Raw genomic sequence first — 24,864 nt, 5'->3', positions numbered from 1 at the left:
AGTCAACAACTTTTAATTATTTAAGCTAAAGACTTTGAGTTATTTAATTTAAAAAGACATTTGAAGACTAAAACTTTTGTATAAACATGTGTGTTTGGGATTTTTGAAAACAGATTCATTTTCTGTGAAACTCTAAAAAAATTTGAAAGAATTTCTCTGAAACTGGGCTGAATAAAAAGAGTTAAAACTAACTTTAAAAATTATCTGGATCTTTCCTACCACAAAAACAAAGGCAATTAAAGAAATGTTGTGTATCATTAAGCAGACCAGTACATTCAGGATCTGATAATGTCAACTAAGCTAACCCCGAAGGCATGAAGCTGTGACGTTTGAATCTAAACAACCCCCAAGAGGTGTGTTTTCCTATACTTTAACGGAAATAGGAAGGGGATGGGTATAAAAAAAATGAAGTGAGCACTCCTCACTTGCACACACTGCTACCCAGCTCAAACACAGCACTGCCACAGACAGTAAGAAAAACCATTTAAGAAAGATGACTCAAGAAGAAATCAACTCAAGGAAAATCTCCCCAAAACTTCAACTTGGATTGGTGAGATGAAGTTACTTAAGAGACTGCCAGTGGATAAAAATTTAAAACTACTGTAATGATTTCGATGGAATATTGAAATGCTGTTGTAATGCAAGACTAACAGTTTCTCCTGTTAATCACCAATTGGTTAGAAGACCATGAGGAGATGGGCTAAACATTGGTAAACAAAGAAATAGTGGAATGTAATTGGCCTTAAGAGTCTTAATATTCATAATTGGCTCATTAAATGCTGCTTCTAAGTAACAAATTTAAATGTTTTCCTTGATTTCATAGGGTTTAGCTAAAACTGCCTACTTTGCCAACTATAAACTGGTTAATTATTTAATAATAACCAATAGGTTCACCAGCCTTGAAACAGAATTCTTTAGCTCATCTATAAACATTCTTAGCTGCCTAAGGACATAGTAAGGGATGGATTCACAATAATTTTGGAAAATAATTTACTTTGGTCTTAACTTACCAAGAGAGAAGAGCCCACAGAGGGGTTCACTCTCAAGGATGGAATCTCTGTTAAAGCTCTCTCCAGAAAGATATACAGAAGAAATTGAAATGGTCACTAGCTTATCACTTGTATTGTGTCATTTGTGTTGTTTTGTTTAAAGTTTTCTTTTCCTTTCTTTGATAATAAAATAGCCATGGTTGTTAATTGTGATTATTTTGCTTGGTCTTGATCAGAATACTATTTCTGTTTATACCACATCTTACACCCCAAGACAATTTTCTGAAGGTGAAGTGGCACATTGAATAAATACACAATTAAAGCAAATGGATTTTTATAATTAAGAGACGCAGTCAACTTCCATTTACATCTGATTTTTATTTTAACCTACCGTTTCTACTTGTGACACCTACAATTACTTTAACTGGAAGGTTAGAGAAAGAAAGGCTCCCTATTTTTATCAGTTTGTCTTTTTAGACAATAACCCTATTTGGACGGAAACTGTGCTTTCTTTCATATTTGTACAGATCATAACGCATGGCGGGTGCACTCACATACATAAATAAAAACTAATAAATCAATATCAACATTTACAACAAAGTGCATTTCAGCACAATCACTACTACAGGATACATACTATCTTTAAGTGATAGAGGAATGTACATCAAGTTTTTTAATTTGTCAAAGAGTTGGTTTTAACGATCTTAATAACAAAGAGCATAATATTAGCAGAATCTAAAGCGACTTTAATCCCTAGCTATTTAAAAAAAACAAACAGTAGGCCACAGAGGAAAATTCTCTCCGGGATGGAAATCAGAGTTTACCAAAGCAAATAACTCCTACTTCTGCCAGTTGATCTTGAGACAGGAAAGTGCTCTAAAAATTATTAACATCCAGCATTCTGGGAAGCAACTGTTTTGGATCAGTTAAAGCAAAATAAGTGGTCACCAGCATAAGGAGATGGCATTTAGAAGAGAAGCACTTGCAATACTTGTTTAATGGATTTTTCTTCCTCACTATCCACTACAATTGAATAAGATAGGATGGCTGTGTTTTCTATTTGCTTGGCGAATGTCACTCATGGCAGCTAGCAAGAGGCAATCTGATGGTAGGTGTTGATGTTTTAAGGCTTCTTAAAGCATTGAAATATGAGTTGCACCGGGACAAAATGTACAGACCCCATTATTGGAGCCCTTTGAAAGTGTGAATTCCACTGAAGTCAATGGAAGCTTTGCATTAGGAATACCTGTAGGACATAACGTGATTTTACTCAGTATTCCTGTATAGTTCAAGGAACTGATCCAAAACTCACTGAAGTTAATGGAAGGCTTCTAGGCCTTTAAAAGACAGATTTTAAATCACACTATGCACCTATCTGCATCTTTAGGTGCCTACATACCTTTTCAAATCTGGCTCTTGGTGTTATATTAAAATTAACTCCATGACAGTTTATTCTGAAAAAAATATATTAATAATGAATCATGAACAGTTAAAAGGCTAGGAAGAAAATTAACTTACGAAAGGATCCTTGTTGAGTTTCAAAAAGTCTGTTAGAAAAAATATTTCTTGCAAAACAAATTTGTCAGTCAGTATTAACTTAATAACAGGAGAATATTATATGAATGATTTAACAGCAGCCTCATCAGGCAATATTTGTATTGGTATAAATGCATGTAAACTGCATGTCTTTGTTTACTAATGTGATCTAACTATTCTGACCATCAATTTAGTTACAATGAACATCAAGTTCTTTCCTTCACAAAGGCAAATCTGGCAGCGTTCTCAGGAAAATGAGAAGGTGTATTTCCCAAACTAGACTGTATAATTTGGCAGTTGTGTTTTTCCTTCCCTTAGTGGAAAAAGCAATAATCTTACCACATGAAGTCACTTTGAAGGCATCCCAAATAAAGAATTAGACACAGTAAGGACATTAATTTATTTTGAAGAAAGAAAATACTATTTTATAAAAGAATTTAGAAGAGTGCAAAAATCATCCAACGGGCATCAGTTAAACCTCCCCTGGAATAGTTTCACCCCAGAACAAAACCTAGACAAACTGAATACTGCATACCAGGTGACAGGGGTTAACATCTCCAGATGGAAAACTTCATTTTTAACAATCCACCCAAAAGCAGATTTTCCCAAACCAACAAGAAGAGAGCTGTAGTCTGCAGCGTAAAAGGAACACTTCTGTCTATAGAACATTGGTGTTACCAATCCTCCCTCTAAAGGATCCCTTTTAAGGTAACTGTAGTTAACTGAGTGGCCTATCAAGGGTCTAGTAGTCCCACTCTACAATTCTAGGTAATGGTGGGAGGGTGTGCTTTAAGTCACTCAACCAAAGCTGCTCCAAATGATTAAGGAATAATACCAACACACAATGAAAGAAATCCTGGCAAAGTCCTCCTCAACCAAGATAGGCTCCCATATTATGTGCACACCAGGAAGAAGAATGTATCAGGGAAGCAAAATCAGGCTCATCTCAGATAAATTAGGTTGCAGAAGAATGTCACTTTCTAACATAAAAAGGAGTCAATGGAAAGCAAGCAAGCTTCATGTTGTTCAACAGCTAACCAGTCTATCTGTGCAGTAGTGGTGTTAGCTAACTGTTGTTTAACTTCCCTAGCTGGGGTTCCCATGTTTTAAGTAAAAACATGTAGTAGTTGGCAAATATAAATATTCTCCTGAAAAAAAAAATTTAAAGACAGCATTTTGTAAATAACATTCAAATTAAAATGGTTGTTACACGGTGAGCCATAGAATGAAACAGTCAAAATTAAACCACAAACTCCTGTTCTATAAACATTTTCAGGAAATACTGAAATCCTCTTGCAAGATACTTATCTTAAAACTAGGAGCCTAATGTTTTATAGCCTATAATAATCCTATTTAGTTCTCTGAAACAACAGCGCATTCCATTAATGCAGTGGTTCTCAACCTATTTACCATTGTGGACCGCATATGCTCTCTGTGTTATGTGGGTCACATACATATGGATATATACTACCTGTATGGTGCTGAGAATGTCACATGGGCTACAGCTGTGCGCTGATTGGGCCGCAAACTGAGAACCACTGCTTTAATGATACATAAGTGCAATTATGAAGAGCACTGTCTTAAAAGACTCTGGACTAAAACCTTACATCCAATTTGACAATGTATAGTTTTAAAGTCCTCCTATTATCTAATAATTTTAATAAAGTGTTTTTTGAATCCTAGATAATAGAATATTCATATGAACTTGAAGGCTGTGGGGCAGTATACTGGTACTTTCCTCCACCAACCCGCTACTCAGTGGTAAAAGGGTTCCTTTCACACAGCTGGGTCATTGCTCTGCCTGATCTTAGACAATGTGAGCAGAGAAGAGCACTGGTGGATTATGGGGTACTTTTTGTACTTATAGGCTTGTCTATCCTGACATGCAGTGCATGGAATGCTGCAGAGTGAAACAGCAGTATATCGAAGTGTACTACAGAACTTTTAGTTCATGGCAGCAGGGTCCACACAGCCACTTAGTGGGCAGCAGGCTAGAGCACTGTAGATTTACACCCTAGCTTGCTGTGCACTAGATCTCCACACAGACAAGCCCATGTTATTAAAGCATGACCTGGCCTGCACAATAGAGGAAAAGCTGTTAACACTACCCTTACCAATATAGGACAGCAACATGGTGGTGGGGGAAGAAGTGATCAGGAGGAACACAAAGGGGGAGGAAGTTATAGCAAAGATCAGCATTCAACTTCCTTGCTGCACCCAAAACTGCACTAAAAACAAGCATATCTGTTTTAACAGAATTGAAACTGATATACTTGCTAAGTGTTGATATTTTAAAAGGGATGCCATCAGCTTTAAATCTATCACCTAAAAAAAGTTACCTGCTTGAGTGCCCCACCAAATTTTTGGTGTTTTACAATCACATTTTCCTTTTAAAAATATTTTGCTTCCTTTTTGTGAGTGTAAGAACCACACAAAAACAGAAGATAACTGACTGCACAAAACGTGCTGATAAATGCAGTTAATCTAAGGAAGATTTCTCTCTCTCACAGTCCTCTTTGTAATCATAAAAAGTGAAGATTTCAGACAAAAGAGCAATTCTGATGTTGGTGACTGTTCTTAAATTCTCCTTTAATACTCAACTTCAACCAGAACTTTAGTCTTTCCTTTAAAGCACTGGGCTTCCCATTAGAATGTTGCCTTTTAGACACTACTGTGGAACCACAGCTCAGGTCTACCTTTGGTCTTGGTTAGTAGGTTTAGACCATTTTTCCTAATGTTATGGTAAGTTAATCAAGCACAGAACAAGTTTTAATTTCTATTCACATTCCACAAGAGGAATACATAACTATACCTAGGATTCAGCAAAGGCACTTAAGTACAAACATTAAACATGTAAATAATCCCATACATTTTGCTGAATATCTGGACATATAAAATGAAGATCAACCTTAAGCGTTTTTAATTTATTTTAAATATGCTACACCTTCTATCTGAAGATCCAAAAGAGCTTCACAAACCATTAATGAATTTTAGCTCAATACCTCTGTGAACTAAGAAAAATATAATGCCCATTTTATAGAAGGAGAAACTGAGAAGAGATTATGTGACTTGCTGACAGGCACACAAACTGTCCATGATAGAGCAGGTAAAAGAACATACACTTTCGGATTCCAAGTCAAATACTTTATCAAGCTGATCCTCCCCCCTCCTAATCAAATTTATTACTAGTTCATAGAAAGAATGCCTACATGGCAAAAAAACCAAACCAAACCAAAAAACTCCGCAGCAGCAAGTCTCAGTTCAGTGGCGGCAGGCAACATATGCACAAAAAGGAAGGGAATAAGATAGGCTGCAATCATAATAAGTAAAGATTTCAACAAAATGTTTGTTTTTGGAGCTCTTGACCCCTCCCTCTCCCTCCGCCAAACCAATCAGCAGGAGAGCAGAAAAATAATTTAAAATGGGGAATTTTTCTAAAAACCACTGTACATACTATTTAAATGGTGCTCTATCAGAAATGTCATTTTATAAAGTTAGTCAATTTTTTAAAAAAAGTAGAAGCTGACAAAGTCTCCTTAATGTATTAAAAATCCTGAAGTGGAAATCAGCTCATTTTACGCAAAAAGAAAAACTGCTAGCTGACAACTATCTTGTAGCCAATGTAACAGTTATTGAGAAACAAGTATCAGAAGAAGAAAAGTTAAGAATTTGTAAAATTTCATTCTTTCATTCAAATCCAGAGTATATTCTACACTCACTCTTGCATAGAGTTTACAATGAAATTAATTACGGGGAAATAAATAGGATTTCTTGTAACTTCATTAATGCTTTTCTTCAATAGTGGTATGCCATGTTTCAGGGAACAAGTTACATGACATTAAGTTTGTTACATTTGAAAGAAAGGAATGCAGTTTAGAAATCTTAACTAGGAATTACTGGTCAACCACAATAAACTATGGTATTAAAAGTACGTACTCTTTTCAATAACAATGGCAGCTGGGTGGAGTGTTGTAAATGGTGCTTATGATACATGTAGAATTATTTAGCTATTTGTTTTTATTTTGATGGTATAAAACAAAGTTGTCCAGAGCTAATATAATAAAGAATAAAATTCTATTAAAGTTTAGGTTCAAGAAGCCTGAATCTTAAGTCCAAAAACACCAAAATGTGAAATCTGACCAGCTAGTAATGTTGAGAAAGCATCATGTGGCACAGTAAATTCAACTTAATTTTGCAGATGCTTACAGATGTCTCACTAAACTTTATCTTGATTTTACCTGAAACTTTTTTGTAATTTCATGTTGCTAAACAGAAGGAATTTAATCAGAGAGTACAGACACATTATCCTTTATCACAGCACCACTAGAGACTAGGAAATATATTCAACAAGTAATTTCTCTCTAAAAAATAAACAAACATCCTACATACAGAAAAAATATATCCCTTACCTGACAGAATTATGTTGCCTGTTTTCTATTTTCATTAAAATTTGCACATCTGACTGAGGAGACATTGTATATATTTTTAAACTGGAAAAAAAAAAAGGATGAAATCTAAGCAAACCACATTAAAGAAAAGGTCTAAACCACTTTTTACCGTTAAGAGATTTACAAACTTTTAGAAGCCTACAACCAAAACAGCCTTCCTGTCAATGTAAATACAGGTTCACTGTCCTCTTTACAATAACCCTTAACATACTGGAAGACTTATCAGGTCTCCCCTCAGTCTTCTGTTCTCAAGATTAAACATGCTCTTTTTTAACTTTTCCTCATAGGTCAGTTTTCTAAATCTTTTATCCCTTCTCTTGCTCTCCTCTGGACTCTTTCCAATTTGTCCACATCTTTCCTAAACTGTGGTGCCCAGAACTGGACACAGTACTCCAGCTGGGGCCTTACCAGTGCCAAGTAGAGCAGGACAATTACCTCCTGTGTCTTATGATAATGTTTTCACTCCTCAGCTCACAGGGAGCCCAGAAACATATTAGCCTTTTTTGCAGCTGCAGTACATTGACAACTCATACAGTTTGTGGTCCACTATAACCCCCAGCTCCTTTTCAGCAGAACTACCACCTAGAAAGTTATTCCCCATTTTGTAGTTGTGCATTTGATTTTTTTCCTTCTTAATTGAAGTAATTTGCACTTGTCTTTATTGACTTTCATCGCAATGAATTCAGACCAATTCTCCAATTTGTCAAGGTCATTTTGAATTTTAAACCTGTCCTCCAAAGTGCTTGCAACCCCTCCCGGGTTGGTGTCATCTGCATATTTTATCAGCATACTCGCTACTCCATTATCCAAGTCATTAATGAAAATATTGACTAGTACCAGACCCAGGACTGACCCCTGTGGGACTCCACTAGACACAGCCTCCCAATTTGATAGCAAACCATTGATAACTCTAAGTACAGTCTTTCAGCCAGTTGTGTATCCACCTTAGAGTAATTTCATCTAGATCACATTTCCCTAATTTGCTATGAGAATGTCTTGTGGAACGGTGTCAAAAGCCTTACTAAAATCAAGGTATAGCGTATCTACTGCTTCCCCCATCCACTACAATAATCGTATCAAGAAAGGAAATTAGATTGGTTTGTCATTATTTTTGACAAATCCATGCTGACTATTCCTTATAATCCTATTATCCTTCAGGTCCTTACAAATTGATTGTTTAATAATTTGCACCAGTCTCTTTCCAGGTACTGAAGTTAGGCTGGCTGGTTTATAATTCCCTGGGTCCTCCTGGTTCCTCTTTTAAAAGATATGTACTATGCGTCCCCTTCTCTATTCTTCTGGGACCTCTCCTGTCCTTCAGGAGTTCTCAAAGATAATTGCTAATGGCTTCACGATTGCTTCAGCTAGATCCTTAAGTACCCTAGGATGAATTTCATCAGGCCCTGCTTACTTGACTACATCTAATCTATCCAAATGTTCTTTAACCTGTTCTTTTGGCTTACGTTTCTTTGCCTTGGTTGTTAATATTGTGTTGAGTATCTGTTCACCATTAACCTTTTTAGCGAAGACTGAAGCAAAATAGGCATTAAACACTTCAGCTTTCTTGATGTCATCTGTTATTAGCGCTCGTTCTCCGATAATCAAAGGACCTACACTTTCCTTTGTATTTTTCTTGCTCCTAATGTATTTAAAGAACCTCTTCTTATTGCCTTTTATGTTCCTTGCCACATGTAACTTATTTTTTGTGCCTCCTGCTGTTCTTTTGTATTCCTCCTTATCAATATCGCTATGTTTCAACTTTTTGTAGAATTCCTTTTTAATTTTCAGGTCATTCTTCTGAACTTTCCTTTGCATTGGAATAGTTTACAGTTGTGCCTTCAATATTGTCTCCTTGAGGAATCACCACTGCCCTGAACTCCCTTTTCCCTTAGATTTTCTTCCCACGAGACCCCACCTATCAGTTCTCTGAGTTTGTTAAAGTCTGCTTTTTGAAGTCCTTATTCAGCTACTCTCAGTCCTTCCTTCCCTTAGAATCATGACATTTACCGAATTTAGTTTCAGCCAATAAGTATTAATGAGGTGGCTTTCATCACAAAGATTGCGTGTGCACTATTAGCTAGGAATCCAATTCTGAATAGCGAAAGTGGAAAACTGACAGTTTGACAGAAGTTATTTGAATAGTTTGGTTATTTTAAAATCAGTTAAGTAAAATTACTAATGGTTTCTAACACATACCTTTGACGAATAACAGGATCTGATTCTTCAGGATCAAGGTAAGGTTTAAGGATTTCACCTAGTGTTTTATCATCGGGCACCCTTTGACCAAAAAGATAAAAATGCAGTTTATTAAGTATCATTCAAAAAGAAATATTAAAGCAATTTTAAGGAAATGATATTTCCATATTTAAATTGATATAACACCAGCAGGTAACATCTGGAAAAGGTGCAATGTACATCAACATAGCACAAGCTAGCAACGGATATTATCAGCTCCAGCACACACAGTATGTCTATGCTGCAATTAAAAACCGAAGGCTGTCCCGTGTCAATTGGGCCTTGCAGAGATCTGGCTAAGGGGCTGTTTAACTGCAGTGTAGACGTTTGGGCTCAGACTGGACCCTGAGCTCTAGGACCCTGAGTGGGGAGGGTCCCAGAGCTCAGGCTCCAGCCTGTGCATCTACACCACGATTAAATAGCCCAGTGAACCTGAGTCAGCTGGTGCAGGCCAATCATGGGTGTCTAACTGCAGCACAGACATACTCTCCTTCAACATTAGGACTTAGCTGGCACCTGCAGGAAGGAATCAGAGACCCTGCCTCTTATCCTTCCCCATGCCTGCAGCTGGAAAAGCAACTTCCAGTCCTTGCAGCCCTAAGAGCAAGTGGAGAGGGCCTACTTCTGAGCTTTCCTACCCCAAATAGGCATGGGGAGAGAAGAGGTAGTTTTTGTTTGTTAAGGAGAGTTGCTGTTTTTCTGCTTTCCTAAAGGCACCTTCCAGGGAGGGGGTTAGTAGCATCTGCTACAAAGGCAACATTGCTTCCTTTCCATCCTCTCTGGTATGGGAGAGGATTTCCTGCAGGGAGCAGGATTTTCTCTGAAGATCAAGGAAAACATTGGGAGTATGCAAAACTCCTCTATATTAGCATGCTGATGCATGTGGACAGCAAGCATCAAGAGTCATATACAAGGCTGCTCTATTTACATAAGATTAGCAAATAAAACAAGTATTTAAATTAGAGAAATTCAATTTGAAAACCGACTTCAGTGTTATGCTTCTAAGGTGATAGAAACAAAACTAGTATTTTTAAAAAGTGATTTAACCTGAAGCGCTCCCTCTGTAATGACCCCACCCCCAAAAAGCCCCAACAACTCTTTATCTTGAGTCTTATTATCACATACAAAGGGATGGCTAAGAAACTAACCAAATAGTCTTATAAAACTAGTTTGCTATAATTAACTACAGACATCGGCTTTTCACAATCTCAGGTACCTTTTTACTGTGTATTCAGCATGACTGTGAGGAAATATGAGCTTCAAATGCCAGTAGAACCTTTGCTCCCTAAAAAGAAAGAGAAAGAAAAACACACACTAATATCTCAGAGGTATTATTTGTATCATGGTAGGATCTAGAGACCTCTACCAAGATGGGGTACCGTAAATAGTAAGAGACAGTCCCTGCCCCAAAGAGGTTACCATCCACATAAACACGGGGTGGGAGAAAAAGTATTATTATTATTCCCATATTAATATCTGTGAAATTGAGGCACCAAGAGATTAAGCAATCTACAGGAAGGTCAGAAAGGAAAGCTGTGGTAGATTCAGGAACTGAACCCAGACCTCCTGAGTCCCAGTCCAGATCCTTAATCAGAAGCTCCTTCCCTTCCTCTCTTGCCAACACAGTTAATTATAGAGCAATTTTTATTAGGTATTTGGAAGCAGAAATTACCTACTGCAACATGGTTCAAAGTAAGACACATTCTTTATGGGAGGCAGTCAGACCTTCCTGACAGCTCTGGGCTGGGACTTGGAAGATCTGGGCTCTATTCTTGGTTCTGCCACTAGCCTGCTAGGTGACCCTGGGCAAGTCTCTTCACTTCTCTGCACCACAGTTTTCCCATCTGTAAAATGGGAAGACAGACACTGACCACCTTTGTAAAATCCTCTAAGATCTACTGATGAACAGCACTATATAAGAGCTAGGTATTATTATGCAGCTGCTCCTTCTAGTTTAGAATTTCACACACAGCACATATAGTTAAGGTGAGGATAAACTGAAGCAGCATTTACAATGTTCCAGAGGTCTGACAATTCCCTGAAATTCAGGAACTTTTGATGGTACTTTTTTCAGCTATCCAAGATTTGAGACTCCTAATAACACCCCCAAAACCATCGAGTTTACAAAGGTTTACAAAATTATGATTAAAAATAATGTGCTGCTGTTGTAACAAAGTTAATTTGGATATCAGACAGATGAAACACTATACAGTTGGGTCCAGCTGGCTACAGAGGCATGTACGTGCATCCAGTAGCAAAACAGTAGACAACAAATTGGTTGCTAAGTACAATTATCTATGTTATTGCTTTTAGATGAGAGACTTGCAAAGTTTGTTCGCTGAAATAAACAAAAAAGAAGGCTGAGGGGGGATATGATTGCTTTCTTTAAATATATCAGAGGGATAAATAGCAGGGAGGGAGAGGAATTATTTCAGCTCAGTACTAATGTGGACACGAGAACGAATGGATATAAACTGGCGGTGGGGAAGTTTAGGCTTGAAATTAGATGAAGGTTTCTAACCATCAGATGGGTGAAATTTTGGAACAGCCTTCCGAGGGAAACAGTGGGGGTGAAAGACCTCTCTGGCTTTAAGATTAAGCTTGATAAGTTTATGGAGGGAATGGTTTGATGGGATAACATGATTTTAGTCAATTAATCAACAGCGTGCCATCGCTGGTAAATAGTATCAATGGTCAATGAGGGTCTGGCTGGAGAATCTTGCCTGAATGCTCGGGGTTCTACTGATTGCCATATTTGGGGTCGGGAAGGAATTTTCCTCCAGGGTAGATTGGCAGAGGCCCTGGAGGTTTTTCGCCTTCCTCCGCAGCATGGGGCGGGGGTCGCTAGCTGGAGGATTCTCTGCGACTTGAAGTCCTTAAATCACAGGATTTGGGGACTTCAACAACTGTGTCAAGGGAAAGTGGGTGGGTCAGCTTTTGTGGCCTGCATCATGCGGGAGGTCAGACTAGATGATCATACTGGTCCCTTCTGACCTTAAAGTCTATGAGTCTATGAGTCTTAACCTAGTTATTTCTAGGGGAAGGTTACAGTCCATACAGTATTTCAGATTAGGTATTTAGCACAGAAAGAGTGTTGGATGCTTTTCTAAGAGGAGGGAAAACAAGGTCCTTACCTACATAAATCTTAGAATCTAAATAGCTAATGAACGTATAGATGAATGTTAGGGTACAACAAGCAGCAAATGACTGAGTGGAGTTGTACAGAATGTCTTGTGAATTCTCCATTTCCATCCTCTTCCTCTGAACCACTTGTTAAAGTTTGTTAAAGGGGAGGATTAATATTTAGAGGCTTACTTATGAATGTTTTAAAGAGAGACTGAGTCACAGTAGACCAGCTCAGGGAGAGGAAAGAGGATGCAAAGACAAAGGTTGGAGGAGGACATAAAAGGGTGGCTGTAATCAGAAGTTGGTACAGTTGAAAGTATGTGCCCTGTCTTCACAGTTTAAGACATGCTGTTTGGTGTAATGGCATGGCATTTACGATTACAAGTTCCAAACTTGAACATTAATTTAAAAATAATTTTGAAAGCAGATTCTTGTTTTGAATGTTAAATCTGCCTTATGAAAAATTTTATCAAAAAATTCTTAGCACCTCTGGAGCTGGCAAACTCAAAGCAACATTAATATCACTGAACAATTGTACAGCAAACTGTAATGCTAATGAGGAAGGGCTTCAACTCAACTGACTATTAACAAGGGCACAATCCCCATCTCAGCTGTACTTTAATATTTAGCACTTAGAACATATGAACATAAGAATGGCCATACTGGATCAGACAAATAGTTCATCTTGCCCAGTATACAGTCTTCCTACAGAGGCCAATACCAGGTGCTTAAAAGGGAATGAACAGAACAGGGCAATTATCACATGATCCATCTCCTCTCATCCAGTCCATGCATCTGGCACTTACCTGGCATATACAGTGCAAAGCACTATTCCAGTATTTAATTAAAACTTGCTGTGGAACTAAAGGTGGGGGTGTTGTCAACTGGAAGGCAGGCTGCAGGATCACTACTGATAGTCACAATGATAAGATGTACCCTTATGTTGTAGTAGTGTTCAGAAGAGATATTTCATTTCTTGCTCTGAAAATAGGACCTAAGAATGAGGCTTGGCTTTTTCTTTTCCTTTCAGTTTGGGCAAAATGGTCTCACAGGTGAAATCATCTTCCTCCAGTACCTGTGTGTAGAGTGATAGGAAGAGGCAGTACCTGCCTACTCTAGGAATGAGCAGATTGCCCTTGGCAAAGTGCACAGTGCAACATGTGCATGCTCTAACACACACACTGAGCTGGAGACTACCTCTCTATCACCTCCACAGAGAAGGGCAGCATGTACCTAGAACTACTTGGGAACTTTTCAGCTCATCTACAAATCCAGTAATCACATCCAGCACTTCATACAAAAGGGGGATTCTTCCACCCATCCTTTTTGGCTCAGAGCAATAAGAGTGAGAGAAAGGTTGGGGATCTTCCTTTCCCAAAGGGCCCAGGACAGCTGTGAAGTGGTTAAGGAGACATTTCTCTGGCGGGAGCAGAGGGCTGCCTCCTCCAGACAGCCGAGAAGATTCATCAGAGCTTGTAGCAATCTGGTGCTCGAGATTACAATTTCTACTGATACACATCAGTACTTCTGTCATGCATCACAGCCTGATCTCAGAGGCAGGTCTAGTTCTTCTTTGAGTGCTTGTTCATGTCAATTCCAATCAGGTGTGTGTGTGCCGCGTGCATGACAGCCGGAAGATTTTTCCCTTAGCAATATCCATAGAGTTGGCCTGGGTGCCCCCTGGAGTCGTGCTTTCATGGCCCAGCTGACCCAACACCCCCCACTCAGTTCCTTCTTACTGCCAGCGATGGCTAGCTGGAACTTCCCTCTCTCTTGCTTCTGCAAGCGCCTTTAGCAGTGTCCCATTGTGATCTGTATATAGTTAGTGTCTTAGTTAGTAGTAGTGTCAGTAGTCATTTATCTAAGTTTCCATTACGGGGGTGCCCCCTCGTTTCTTCCCCGACACCGGGGGATGCCTCAGTCACCGGGGTTCAAAGCTTGTGAAGTCTGCGGTAAACTGATGCCAAAAAGTAACCCGCACACTTCTTGTTTGAAGTGCCTTGGCGAGAGTCACCAAAAGGACAAGTGCCGCATTTGTAAAGGGTTTCAGCTGAGAACCCTTAAGGATCACGAGCAGAGACTCAGAGTTATCCTCATGGGAGGCAGCCCTCCACCCACAGTCCGACTGGGTCAGCAGAGCCCGTACCGAGCACCACCTTCTCCGTGTGCAGCGCACCGGCGTCAATGGCGTGCAAGCCAACACCAGGAAAAGAGGCTAAGGACTCCCGGCATCGACATGGCACCAAACATAAGACTTCTGGCAGGCGCCGATCTTCATCCCTGGTGCCCCAGAAGAAAGAGATACGAGAGAAGGTGCTCTCTCCTTCCTAAGCCTAAGGAGTCAGCGGCAGGGAGACGCCAACCCACTCAGCCTACTTCGGGCCCGGTGGCTCCCAGGGGCTCGTTGACTCCTGACCCTCAAGGGGTCCAGTTGAGTCTGGCCCACTATCATTCTCCAGACCTTCATGGCCAGGACATTCAACTCCCCTCCACTCCGGAGGCTTTTCAGGGTGTGCAGGACCTTATTCGCCTGACAGCACCGCTTTCTCCGAAGAGGGATGAGGCACCGGTGATAACTTGGCCACCTATTTCATCTAGGGGCAAGCCGGCTATGATGTCACACCACTCCCCATCTCTGGCGCACCACTCCACGGCGCCGGCCATCCACATGGGGGAACCACACCAGTCTCCAAAGGCTCGGCACTGCTCATCGGCCCCACCCCCAGTACTGCTCCTCCATGGTGTTCCTTTTTGGAGACCTCAGAGTCCAAGGCAGAAACCTATCGTTCAGATAGGTCCAGCAGCAGGAGGTCTAAGATCTAGGCGACACCGCCAGCCTCCTGTGGTGCCATGGCCACCCCAATGGCAACCACCAGCTCAGTGGCCCTTTTGGATTCCCTGGGCTCAGAGCCAGGCGTAAAGATCGAGGTTAGAGTCAGTCATGTCGGCATCCTTAGTCTCGGCACCAGGTGCTGTGAGGAGGCAATCTCTGGAGACTATGCCGGTATCTCTGCCTGTCGCTCTGACCTCAGCACCAACGGCTGTCTCGGCACATCGACACACGAACGTGACCCTCTTGGCGATGAGGGCAGCGACCAAGGCCATGTGCCAGTGCTCCCGTCCTCCCCAGATGAGGCCGTTGTGGGCAATTCAATGGCCCCAGCCTTAGAGGATAGCAGGGTCTTGCAACAGTTGTTGGGCAGGGTGGCCCAGAACATGAATTGGATAGCAATCTAAGCACCTCTTCTCCTAAATGAGATGTACCAAACTTAAAAATATTTATGCAAATTCGGTTATAAAATGTGTAGGCTTTTTAGCAGCTACTGGTTCTTCCTGAAAAAACATCATCTGCTCCCCGCCTTACCCTGCCAAAAACTTTTTATATTTGCAACATAAAGCAATTTCTTCAGCTATGCTTTTCCTAATTTCCCCACATAAACATACAAGCAAATAATCCATAAGCAAACCAAGGTACTGATCCTATAGGCAAGGAACACAGCAATTGTTATTGTCATTTTTTTCAATATTCGAGACACTCAGATATAACAACGATGGCAGCTCTATGAGCAGCACAGTCATCACCTCCTCAGAGCAGGGGTTCTCAACCAGTTTTTTGGTGGCCTCAGAGTGTGGTCACCAACTCTTTCTGATGGCTGCTATGACAATTTTTTCTAAAATATTTAACTTTGGGGAAAACAAATAAATATGCACATATACAGATAGTAATTTATGTAGGGGGTTTTTGCAGACTCAATAATAAAAATAATGTACAGTTGTCTATTCTTTACTAGACTTAAACTGAATAGAAACAAATAAGATGCTTTGCATGTTGTTTTGTTGTTTCTTTTGCTTTTTTGGCTGTGTGGTTTTGGGTTTTTTTTTATACACTTGCTAGCTAGTAAGTCTGCGTCTGTGAAAAATGATATTTGTTAATATCACTTTTCACAGCAGCAGACTTGTTAGCTAGTTGGGAGGCAGAGAAAAGTGATAGTAACAAACAAAAATATCACTTTTCACAGCAGACTTGCTCAGCTATGGCAAACCAGAGGACAAATTAAGCCTTGGAAGGGAAGGTGGGGAGGCAGTGGAGGCCAAGGGTGATGGGGAACTCACATCGGCTGCCTGCTTCTCTGACGTTTGTTGCTCCGGAGGTGGGCAGGGCTCAACCCCTCTTGGTAGCCCCAGGGGGAAGCTGCTTTGCATACCCTTCTCCCCGCCCTCCCCCCGACCCGCCAATCACCACTCAGAATGCTGTGGCCACAGGAAAAAGCCCCTGGTGGCCACATTTGAGAAACGCTGTTGTACAGTATCTGGATTGCTGTGGTCTCCAACCTTTTTGCTCCCTAGTAGTGTGGTTCTGTATACCATGATTTAGGCAAGTGCTGTAGACACTGCAGCTTCTAGGCCCCAAGGGACAGATTTTTATAGGTATCTGGGTACCTAAGGAAGCAGGATAGGTAAACTATTGATATTTTCAAAAGGGCCTAAGCACAGATTTAAGGTGCCTAACCTGCTCTGGCATTTGTAGCCTACCTGCACCTTTAGGTACTTAAATATCACAGTAATTCTGGCCTCAAGGCTCTACCAGCACCTGGTGGTCCTAAATAGCACTCTGCCAACTACAGCATTTCCCTCAGACACCCCATTTCTGTGATCCTTTTCCTGTCCTGAGGACAGCGTTATATTGGGATAGAGGTGTATATATGAATATAGCCACTATTACAATCAGTTTAATATTATAGTGGGCTCTTGTTAGGCTTTGTGATACTTAAGGTTGCAAAACAGTTTGTTATAACCCTATTTTCACATGCTCTTAACTCTCAAATTCAACTTTGGGGTTTGAAATTTTCCATGCTTGTTTTTTGCCTCAATGTGAACCCTATTTCAGAAGACATAAAGCTCTTTTAGCCACTTCTTTGTTCACCGGAGGGGGAAGCCACGATACCCTTTTTGCCTTTCAGAGATATGTCAGATGCAGACCTGTTAGTTCAAAGAACTTACAAGTCCTGCTGGTAAATTTATTAAGCTCTTGCTTCTCCTGTCCAGTGAGTAGAACTGTGAATTGTACTTTTCTCCTTATTTTTCTCAGATTTTGCCTAGTGTACTAGGTTCACATGCGACACTGACTTGTTTACATTTGTCATCTACTTTCAACAAAACCATAAAAAAGCAAGTCAAATGTAAGGATACTAGAAATTATTTCTCAGAGACAGGAGAGAACATTATTAAAAGTGTTTATATTAAGATATTTTGATAGATATGCTTCAGGTTTCTCAGTTAAAATTATAAACTTGAGGGTTTTAGTTCATCAGTTCTCAAGGTACTTTTATGAAATGTATCATGTATAAATTTTCTCATCTGACTGTTTTTAGCTTTTATACGAACTCAGTCCTAGAAGCTAGCCTTGATTAATACAAGAATCATCTTGCTTTATCAGTATTAATAACCGTCCTAGCTAGCATTATTCACATCCTAATTTGCTAACAGGAAATGCCTAACTTTAATCATCAAAAATCTCAAACAACGTACATTGGAATCTGCTTACAATGAACTGAGATACAGAAGACGCCATATATATAAGTAGACTGAACGTCCCAAATTGTTCAATGCATTGTAATGTACCAATTGCAATTGTGACTACAGCGAACTTCACTTAAAGTGAAACCCTGTGAGACAGAATGACTCATTGGGGATTTTATTCTATTGAATAATAGATGCCATATGAAATTATTGGAAAGAATATGTGGAAGTACCTTAGATCTGGGCATGTGCATGTTTACATATACAATAGCATCTGCTATACGCAGGTTATACCGCATCAACAAAAAGGGGAGAGGCAAGAAATGGGGAAGTTTAATGAAGTACCAGTCATCCGTTAACCCTGATTTGCCACTTTAGGGGCCCATCTCTCCCACAGTGCAGCAGTTTAAGTATAAGGGGATTAAATGTTTATTCCTTTTGATAATATTGCCTTAACCTGCTTTAGGCAACACAGATCCAGTCCAATTAAGTCACTGGATTCTCTTGTGAAACCCAAAAGCCCCTCAATAAAAATAAATGAATAATAGTTTGATGCTTTTACGAAAATACACTGTCTCTAGTGCCACTATACCTACAGTGCTAACGACATTAAACAGCAGAGGGGACCCACACTTTGTTGAAGCTCAGCTAAACCAATTCCCAGCTGAGATGTAACGGACAAACAATAAAGTTGGGTTATTTCTACTTAAAACTGAAGTATTTCCCAATTGTAGTAAATTGCAGGACTATCCACCAAGAAACAGACTGAAAAACATTTCCTTTGTAACACATATGGTCTTCTCCCAGGAGGCCTCAGAACAGCAGGAGATCTTACTAACCATATGTGCTGCAATATTCAAGCACACTGAGTTTGAATTAAAGGTTCTGTGGAAACCGAAAGACTTTGCCAAGGTTGACTAGTCCAAAATTTAACCTTCTTTAAAAATGTGTTTTGTCCTCTCTTTTGATTCTTTGAGGAAACAAAAATGCCCATCAGCTTCCCTGCATGAGAACTAACACATTTAGGTTTATATCACACTTCCAGGCTAGACAACCTGCCAAGTGCTGACCTGGGATGTAGCCTTTCTTCATGTTTGTATGTCATCCCTCCATTTTCATGAGACTATCAAATTATTGAAATGATCAGAGAGGATGATTCCTGTGCACTAGTGAGCAGCATTCATGTAATGCTACCTGGCCTTCTTCATGCTTGTAGGCAGAGAAAGAGTCACATTGTGATCATAGGTACTGGAACTAGGGATGTGGGGGTGGCTTGAAGTAGTAATAGCAACCCAAATACATGGTTTACACTTTTAGCACCCCCACTACAAAAATTGTTCCTGCACCACTGATTGCAGTGAGTCCCAGACAGCAAGCAAAAAAAAAAAAAAAAAAAAATTCAACTGTACTTCTAGATTTAGGCTCAACAGCCCTGATAGGGTACATTTAATTCAAAATACCTTTGCATTTCTGAGTAGTCTAAACCTTAGCATTGCGATATGGCTTCTGTTCATTTTAACGCAATTAAGAAGTGAAGAGATTTTCATGTACTTAAATTTCCCCAGAAGTTTACCTCAGATTAGTATAATCTTACTAGAGGTGTTAGACAATAAGAGTTAAAAAATCTGATTTCCTAAATGTGAGTAACAATTTATCTAGCCATGATTTCCAGTAAATATTTGTTCTACATTGAATAAGCTTGTCTGTGTCTCATTTCAAAGGCCAAACTGAAGTTTAATTTATTAAAAATGGTTGGTTTGTTTTTTGGACACAGCAGATGAGGGGCAAGAAGTACTCCTTCAAAGTCATTTCCAATATCCTAAGCATCACCTATTTAATACTATTGCCAAGCTCTAAAGTTAGGCTCCATTGTCTAAATGTTTATATGAAATCAAAGAGATGAGAGTTTGTATATAATCTATCTTAACTTTTTGTGAACAGTTGTCAATGAGAACATGCTCATAAAGAGGATGCTCTACAAGCCTTTACATTATTTGAATAATTGGGGTGTCCCATTTTGACAGATAATGCAGATTGCAAATCAATGGTAAACACTGAAAAGAAATATGGACCACAATGACACACACAAAAAGATACAGGTGGCTCCTAGTAACATAATTTGTTTTCTCACAGCATCTCTTAGACACAACTTTCTTCATCAGAAGGCAGCCCAAATATCATTTTGTCACAACTTTGACTGGACCCTATTTTCTAGTTATAGCATAGTAGTCAGCTTTAAAGAGAAAAGGCAGACTTCTCGGCCTTGATAAGCGACGACACCTGTTCCAATACAGCTGGGATGGGCATTTTGCAGTATCTGCAATACTTCCCCCCCTCCCCTCCAGTGGAGGTAAAACTGCACTTTACCATGTAAAATTTGTATTTAATACCTCCCCTTTCATACTTATCCACAAAATGTGTATCATTCTCACTGCCTGGAAAAATATTTGCAGAAAGCAGGTGGCTACTTTCCTAAAGAATGATGTTGTTGTGCTACTTGATGACACTAGAATGGGTCTATGAAAGTTTAACATTTCAAAACAAAAATTGTTCTCCACTATGACAAAAAAAGTCATTGTCTTATTCCTTTCTGGCTGCTCCTGAAATAGTCCCATGCTTAACTATTTACCTATAAATAACACACCAATTCTGCTAGAGTTTAAAAAGGGCCTCTGTTCAATAAAGGTAAATATAAATGTATAAATATAGACATATGTAATTCAATGCAGAGATAAATTAATTTCCAGCGCTCAGTCGTGTTTTTCCACATGTGAAAGTACTTTTGTGAACAGAAGAGTTTAAAAGTCACACTACATAATAGCAACAAATATCTGTCAGTGTTTGGCTGTCTCGTATACAGGATTTACCAGCAAGAACGTTTTTGTGGTTGTGCCCCCCCACAATGCTTAGCCATTGATGCAGAGATCTTCAGTTTTTGGGGGTTGCCTTGTGGTCTGTTCTGAGGAAGCCAGGAATCCTCGTCAATGTAAGAATTCATTTTTAAATGGAAAAAACCTCACATTTCCTTTCCTTTAACCCCTCCTGTGGATTTTCCCTGCCACTCAGATCCTGTATTTTAAAGTATGTAACACAGAAAGCTAACATTTCAGAAATTCCTTTATGCGTTATGTTCTGCTAAGAATAAGGTTTCTCCACCAATGGAGAAAAACTGCTTTTGTTTCCAAACAGAAGAAATTATGCTAGTTTTTACTTATGCATGCAAACTTACTTGCTAAACCATTACAAGAGGGACACCTAGTGGTTTGGTCACTAAAATATTGTCAAGTTCTCATCCATTCATTGTTACCGGATAACTAACAGTAAATGGCATTACTAAATAGAAAAAAAATCTAGGAGCAGAACTTGATAAGCGGGGGGGACGAGGGGGGGGAGAGAAGGAGGGAGGGGAGAATAAAGCCCAAAAAAAAAGCCATCAAGGAAAAAGCCTGCTCTGAGTGGCTATTATCTGAGGCTCTTAAAGTGTTTACTGTTTCCCACCCCCCAAACAGGTTAATCAAATTTCAATGAGCCCTCATATTAACTTTGGACCTGCACCTGTATTTCACACAGAAGCACGCTTCACCAAGTTACTACATTTCTGTATTATGACACAGTACTATACAAGGAATATAAAATTTATTTATATTAGCAAATGTTTGCTTCATGAATAACCCAGACTTAAATCCACATCCTTTCCCCTCCATGACAGGGAGACATTTTCAGCAAGTCTTTTCATCTTGAACAGATGTACCCACCCTCCCAATCAAAGAAAAAGAAAGTCAAGAGTATCCCAATTAAAGAAAAAGAAAGTCAAGTACTTTGGTAATCCCAATTAATGGAAGAATGACAGATACAGAACTCGTCTAGGGACTAAGAGTTACAAGTCCTTAGCAAGGAAATATGAATTGAAAATCATTTTGGTAAAAGCATTAAAAAAAATCCCGTTTGTCCCGCATCACAGACATGCATGCAAGTAAAAGCCCAAATTAATTTATGAAGAAGGAAAAACCTCTCTCTCACTCCCTTCGTGAGTACCATTGCTCAGTAAAGACAACATTTAATTGACTAGCACCAGTAATGGATGGTATGTCACGTTGCTGACTTCAGTGCTTGGATTTCCAACTAGGACAATCAGTGACTACTTTATGATAGTAGGCAACATCAGCCCAAGCACAACAGAAGAACCCCAACTGAAGTTTGGGGTACAATAAATCTTCTCTGATGAAGCTGAATACTAGAGGGCTGTAGAAGAATTTACTACAAATTTCCATCTGAATAGGTTTCCCAAAATATTTCATGGAGTATTGTTCACTATCTAATGCAGGGGTGGGCAAACTACGGCCTGGGGGCCGCATCTGGCCCTCCAGACTTTTTAATCTGGCCCTCGAGCTCCTGCCAGGGAGCGGGGTCTGGGGCTTGCCCCGCTCCACCAGGGCCGCCCGGAGGGGGTACGGGGGCAAGTGGGGCAATGTGCCCCAGGCCCCGCAGGGGCCCCCACAAGAATATATTTTTCTATAGTATTGCGACTTTTTCTTTTATGGTAGGGGCTCCTGAAATTGCTTTTCCCCAGGCCCCCTGAATCCTTTGGGCGGCCCTGCGCTCCGCGCAGCTCCTGGAAGCGGCAGCATGTCCCCCCTCCGGCTTCTATGTGTAGGGGCAGCCAGGGGGCTCCACACGCTGCCCCCGCCCCAAACTTCACCCCTGAAGCCCGGGGGTTCCCAGCCAATAGGAGTTGCAGGGGCGGCACCTGTGGATGGGGCAGTGTACAAAGCTGCCTGGCAGTGCCTCCGTGTAGGAGCTGGATGGGGAACATACCGCTGCTTCTGGGAGCTGCTTGAGGTAAGTGCCGTTCAGAGTCTGTACCCCTGACCCCCTCCCACGCCCCAACCCCCTACCCCAGCCCTGATCCCCCTCCTGCCCTCAAACCCCTTGGTCCCAGCCAAGAGCTCCCTCCTGTACCCCCAACCCCTCATCCACAGCCCCACCCCAGAGCCCACACCCCCAGCTAGAGCCCTCACCCCCTCCCATACCCCAACCCCCAATTTTGTGAGCATTCATGGCCCGCCATACAATTTCCAGACCCAGATATGGTCCCCAGGCCAAAAAGTTTGCACACCCCTGATCTAATGTGATTCTGTCATGAAAAACGCTACCAGACCTTGAAATCTTATAGCAGAGCTCTTCACCAGCTATTCTTTCAGTAATACTTAAATGAAGGTTTTGCCCAGTTGTCCCCAAACCCCATAATAATTAGAAACTTACTTCTTGTTGAAGGTGGTTGAATTCTCTCTCCTTTTTGTAAATCCAATGGGTAAAGTTTTCAAGTGGATATTGTGCTTTCGAGCTCGGTTTTTCAAATAATTTATCTAACACAGAAAATAAAAGCCAAAGTATATTCAAATATGGAAACATTTATTACTTCTGTCCTGCAAGTCTAAAAATTGAGACCAAAAGAGCAATCCTGGAACCAAAGTGCCAGTTAAGCATTTAAGTAGCAGCATAATGTAGCATAGTACACAGTGGTAAACTTTCTCTCTCTCTCTTTTTATTTTTTTTCCACACAAGTTCTCCGTTAAAAAAAAGATATTTAGATATCTTCAAGAGTTTCCAAGCTTATTCTTAAACCTTTACAGACAAAGTTTTCTCATGGTGAGCACAAGAGTCCTAATGAAACATAAAACATATGTTATAAGTAGAACTCAAACAGTACAAGAGGGTTGGAACCCAACACAGCTACAGAATTAATGTAGTGACTGACCTCTTATGATTTTTTAAATCCAAAGGGCCCTAAACACCTTTCTGTGCACAAATCAAGTACAGAGGCTGTATCCGTGAGGTCCAGAGGAGAAATTTCCCCCCAAACCCACTCCACTACTGCAATTGCTGCACAGATGAAGGCTGAATAGTTAGTATATCTATACGGTCATGAATCAACTGGCCGGTGCAGAGAAAACCCAAAGCATGCTCTGCAATGCACAGGGGTAATAATGTTGACATGGCATGGCTGAAGAGCCATTAGATCAATATTCTGTAATGGTAGAGTCTGCTAAAAACAACAACACTTAACTATGCTCCAAGGCACTACCGACTTCCATCAGAAATTCCGCAACATTAACTCCATCCTTACCACCATGGATATCACTTCCCTCTACATCAACATCCCTCACAACAGCATTGCTGCCTGCCTCAAATACCTACAGTTACTCCTCACTTGAAGTCGTCCCTGTTAACGTTGTTTCGTTGATCAATTAGGGAACATGCTTGTTTAAAGTTGTGTAATGCTCCCTTCTAACGTTGTTTGGCAGCTGCTTGCTTTGTCTACTGCTTGCAGGAAGAGCAGCCCATTGCTGCTAGCTGGTGGGGGCTTGGAACCAGGGTGGACCGGCAGCCCCCCCATCAGCTCCACGCTCCCCTGAGTTCCCTGTGCAGCAGCTGCCCAGCAGGCTAGCAATTGCAGCTGTCCCTCCCCCCACTGCCATGTGCTGCTCTTGCCCGCGCCTTGGAGCTGTTCCCCGAGACTCCTGCTTGCTGTGTGGGGGGGGAGGGAAGGAAGAGGGGGGCTAATGTCAGGGTATCCCCCTACCCCCTGCTCCTGCACCCCGCTTACTCATCTTCCATAGAGCAAGAGGGACACACCAGGGCTCAGGACGGAGGGAGCTTGCAGCAGCTGCGGTCTCAGCAAGCTAATCTAATTAACAAGGCAGTGTACTTAAAGGGGAAATGCGCAGATCTCCCTCCATTCTTACTGCCTTGTAGAGTGAGAGAGTTAACCCTTGAGGGCTCAGCCAATTGCTAGTTCATCATTTAGCAGTAAGGGAAATATCCACCCTCTGGCTCCTCCACTTCAACCAAGCTTCACAATCATCATCACTGTGTACCAGTATTAAATTGTTTAAAACTTATGCTGTGTGTGTGTGTGTGTGTGGAGTCTTTTGTCTGGTGAAAAAAAAATCCCTGGAACCTAACCCCCTCATTTACATTAATTCTTATGGGGGAAATTGGATTCGCTT

The 24,864-nt window shown here is 40.6% G+C and overlaps 1 protein-coding gene across 1 annotated transcript in view; it reads right to left on the bottom strand.

The window, feature by feature from the left end:
- ZNHIT6 (zinc finger HIT-type containing 6) overlaps nt 1-23,987 on the bottom strand; it is a 53,444-nt gene extending 29,457 nt beyond the window's left edge. Inside the window, exons 1-5 of the mRNA XM_034780085.1 lie at nt 23,982-23,987; nt 23,117-23,220; nt 10,425-10,493; nt 9,170-9,250; nt 6,935-7,015 (exon numbers count right to left, since the gene is read on the bottom strand). Coding sequence (XP_034635976.1) covers nt 6,935-7,015; nt 9,170-9,250; nt 10,425-10,493; nt 23,117-23,220; nt 23,982-23,987 — 341 coding nt within the window. The remainder of the gene's footprint in view (nt 1-6,934; nt 7,016-9,169; nt 9,251-10,424; nt 10,494-23,116; nt 23,221-23,981) is intronic.
- Nucleotides 23,988-24,864: the final 877 nt, after the last annotated feature.

The sequence above is a fragment of the Trachemys scripta genome, chromosome 8 (assembly GCF_013100865.1).
Source record: "Trachemys scripta elegans isolate TJP31775 chromosome 8, CAS_Tse_1.0, whole genome shotgun sequence".
NCBI classification, from domain to species: domain Eukaryota; kingdom Metazoa; phylum Chordata; order Testudines; family Emydidae; genus Trachemys; species Trachemys scripta.
Note: the sequence above shows the minus strand (reverse complement) of the source record. Positions and strands in the feature narration are given on the sequence as shown.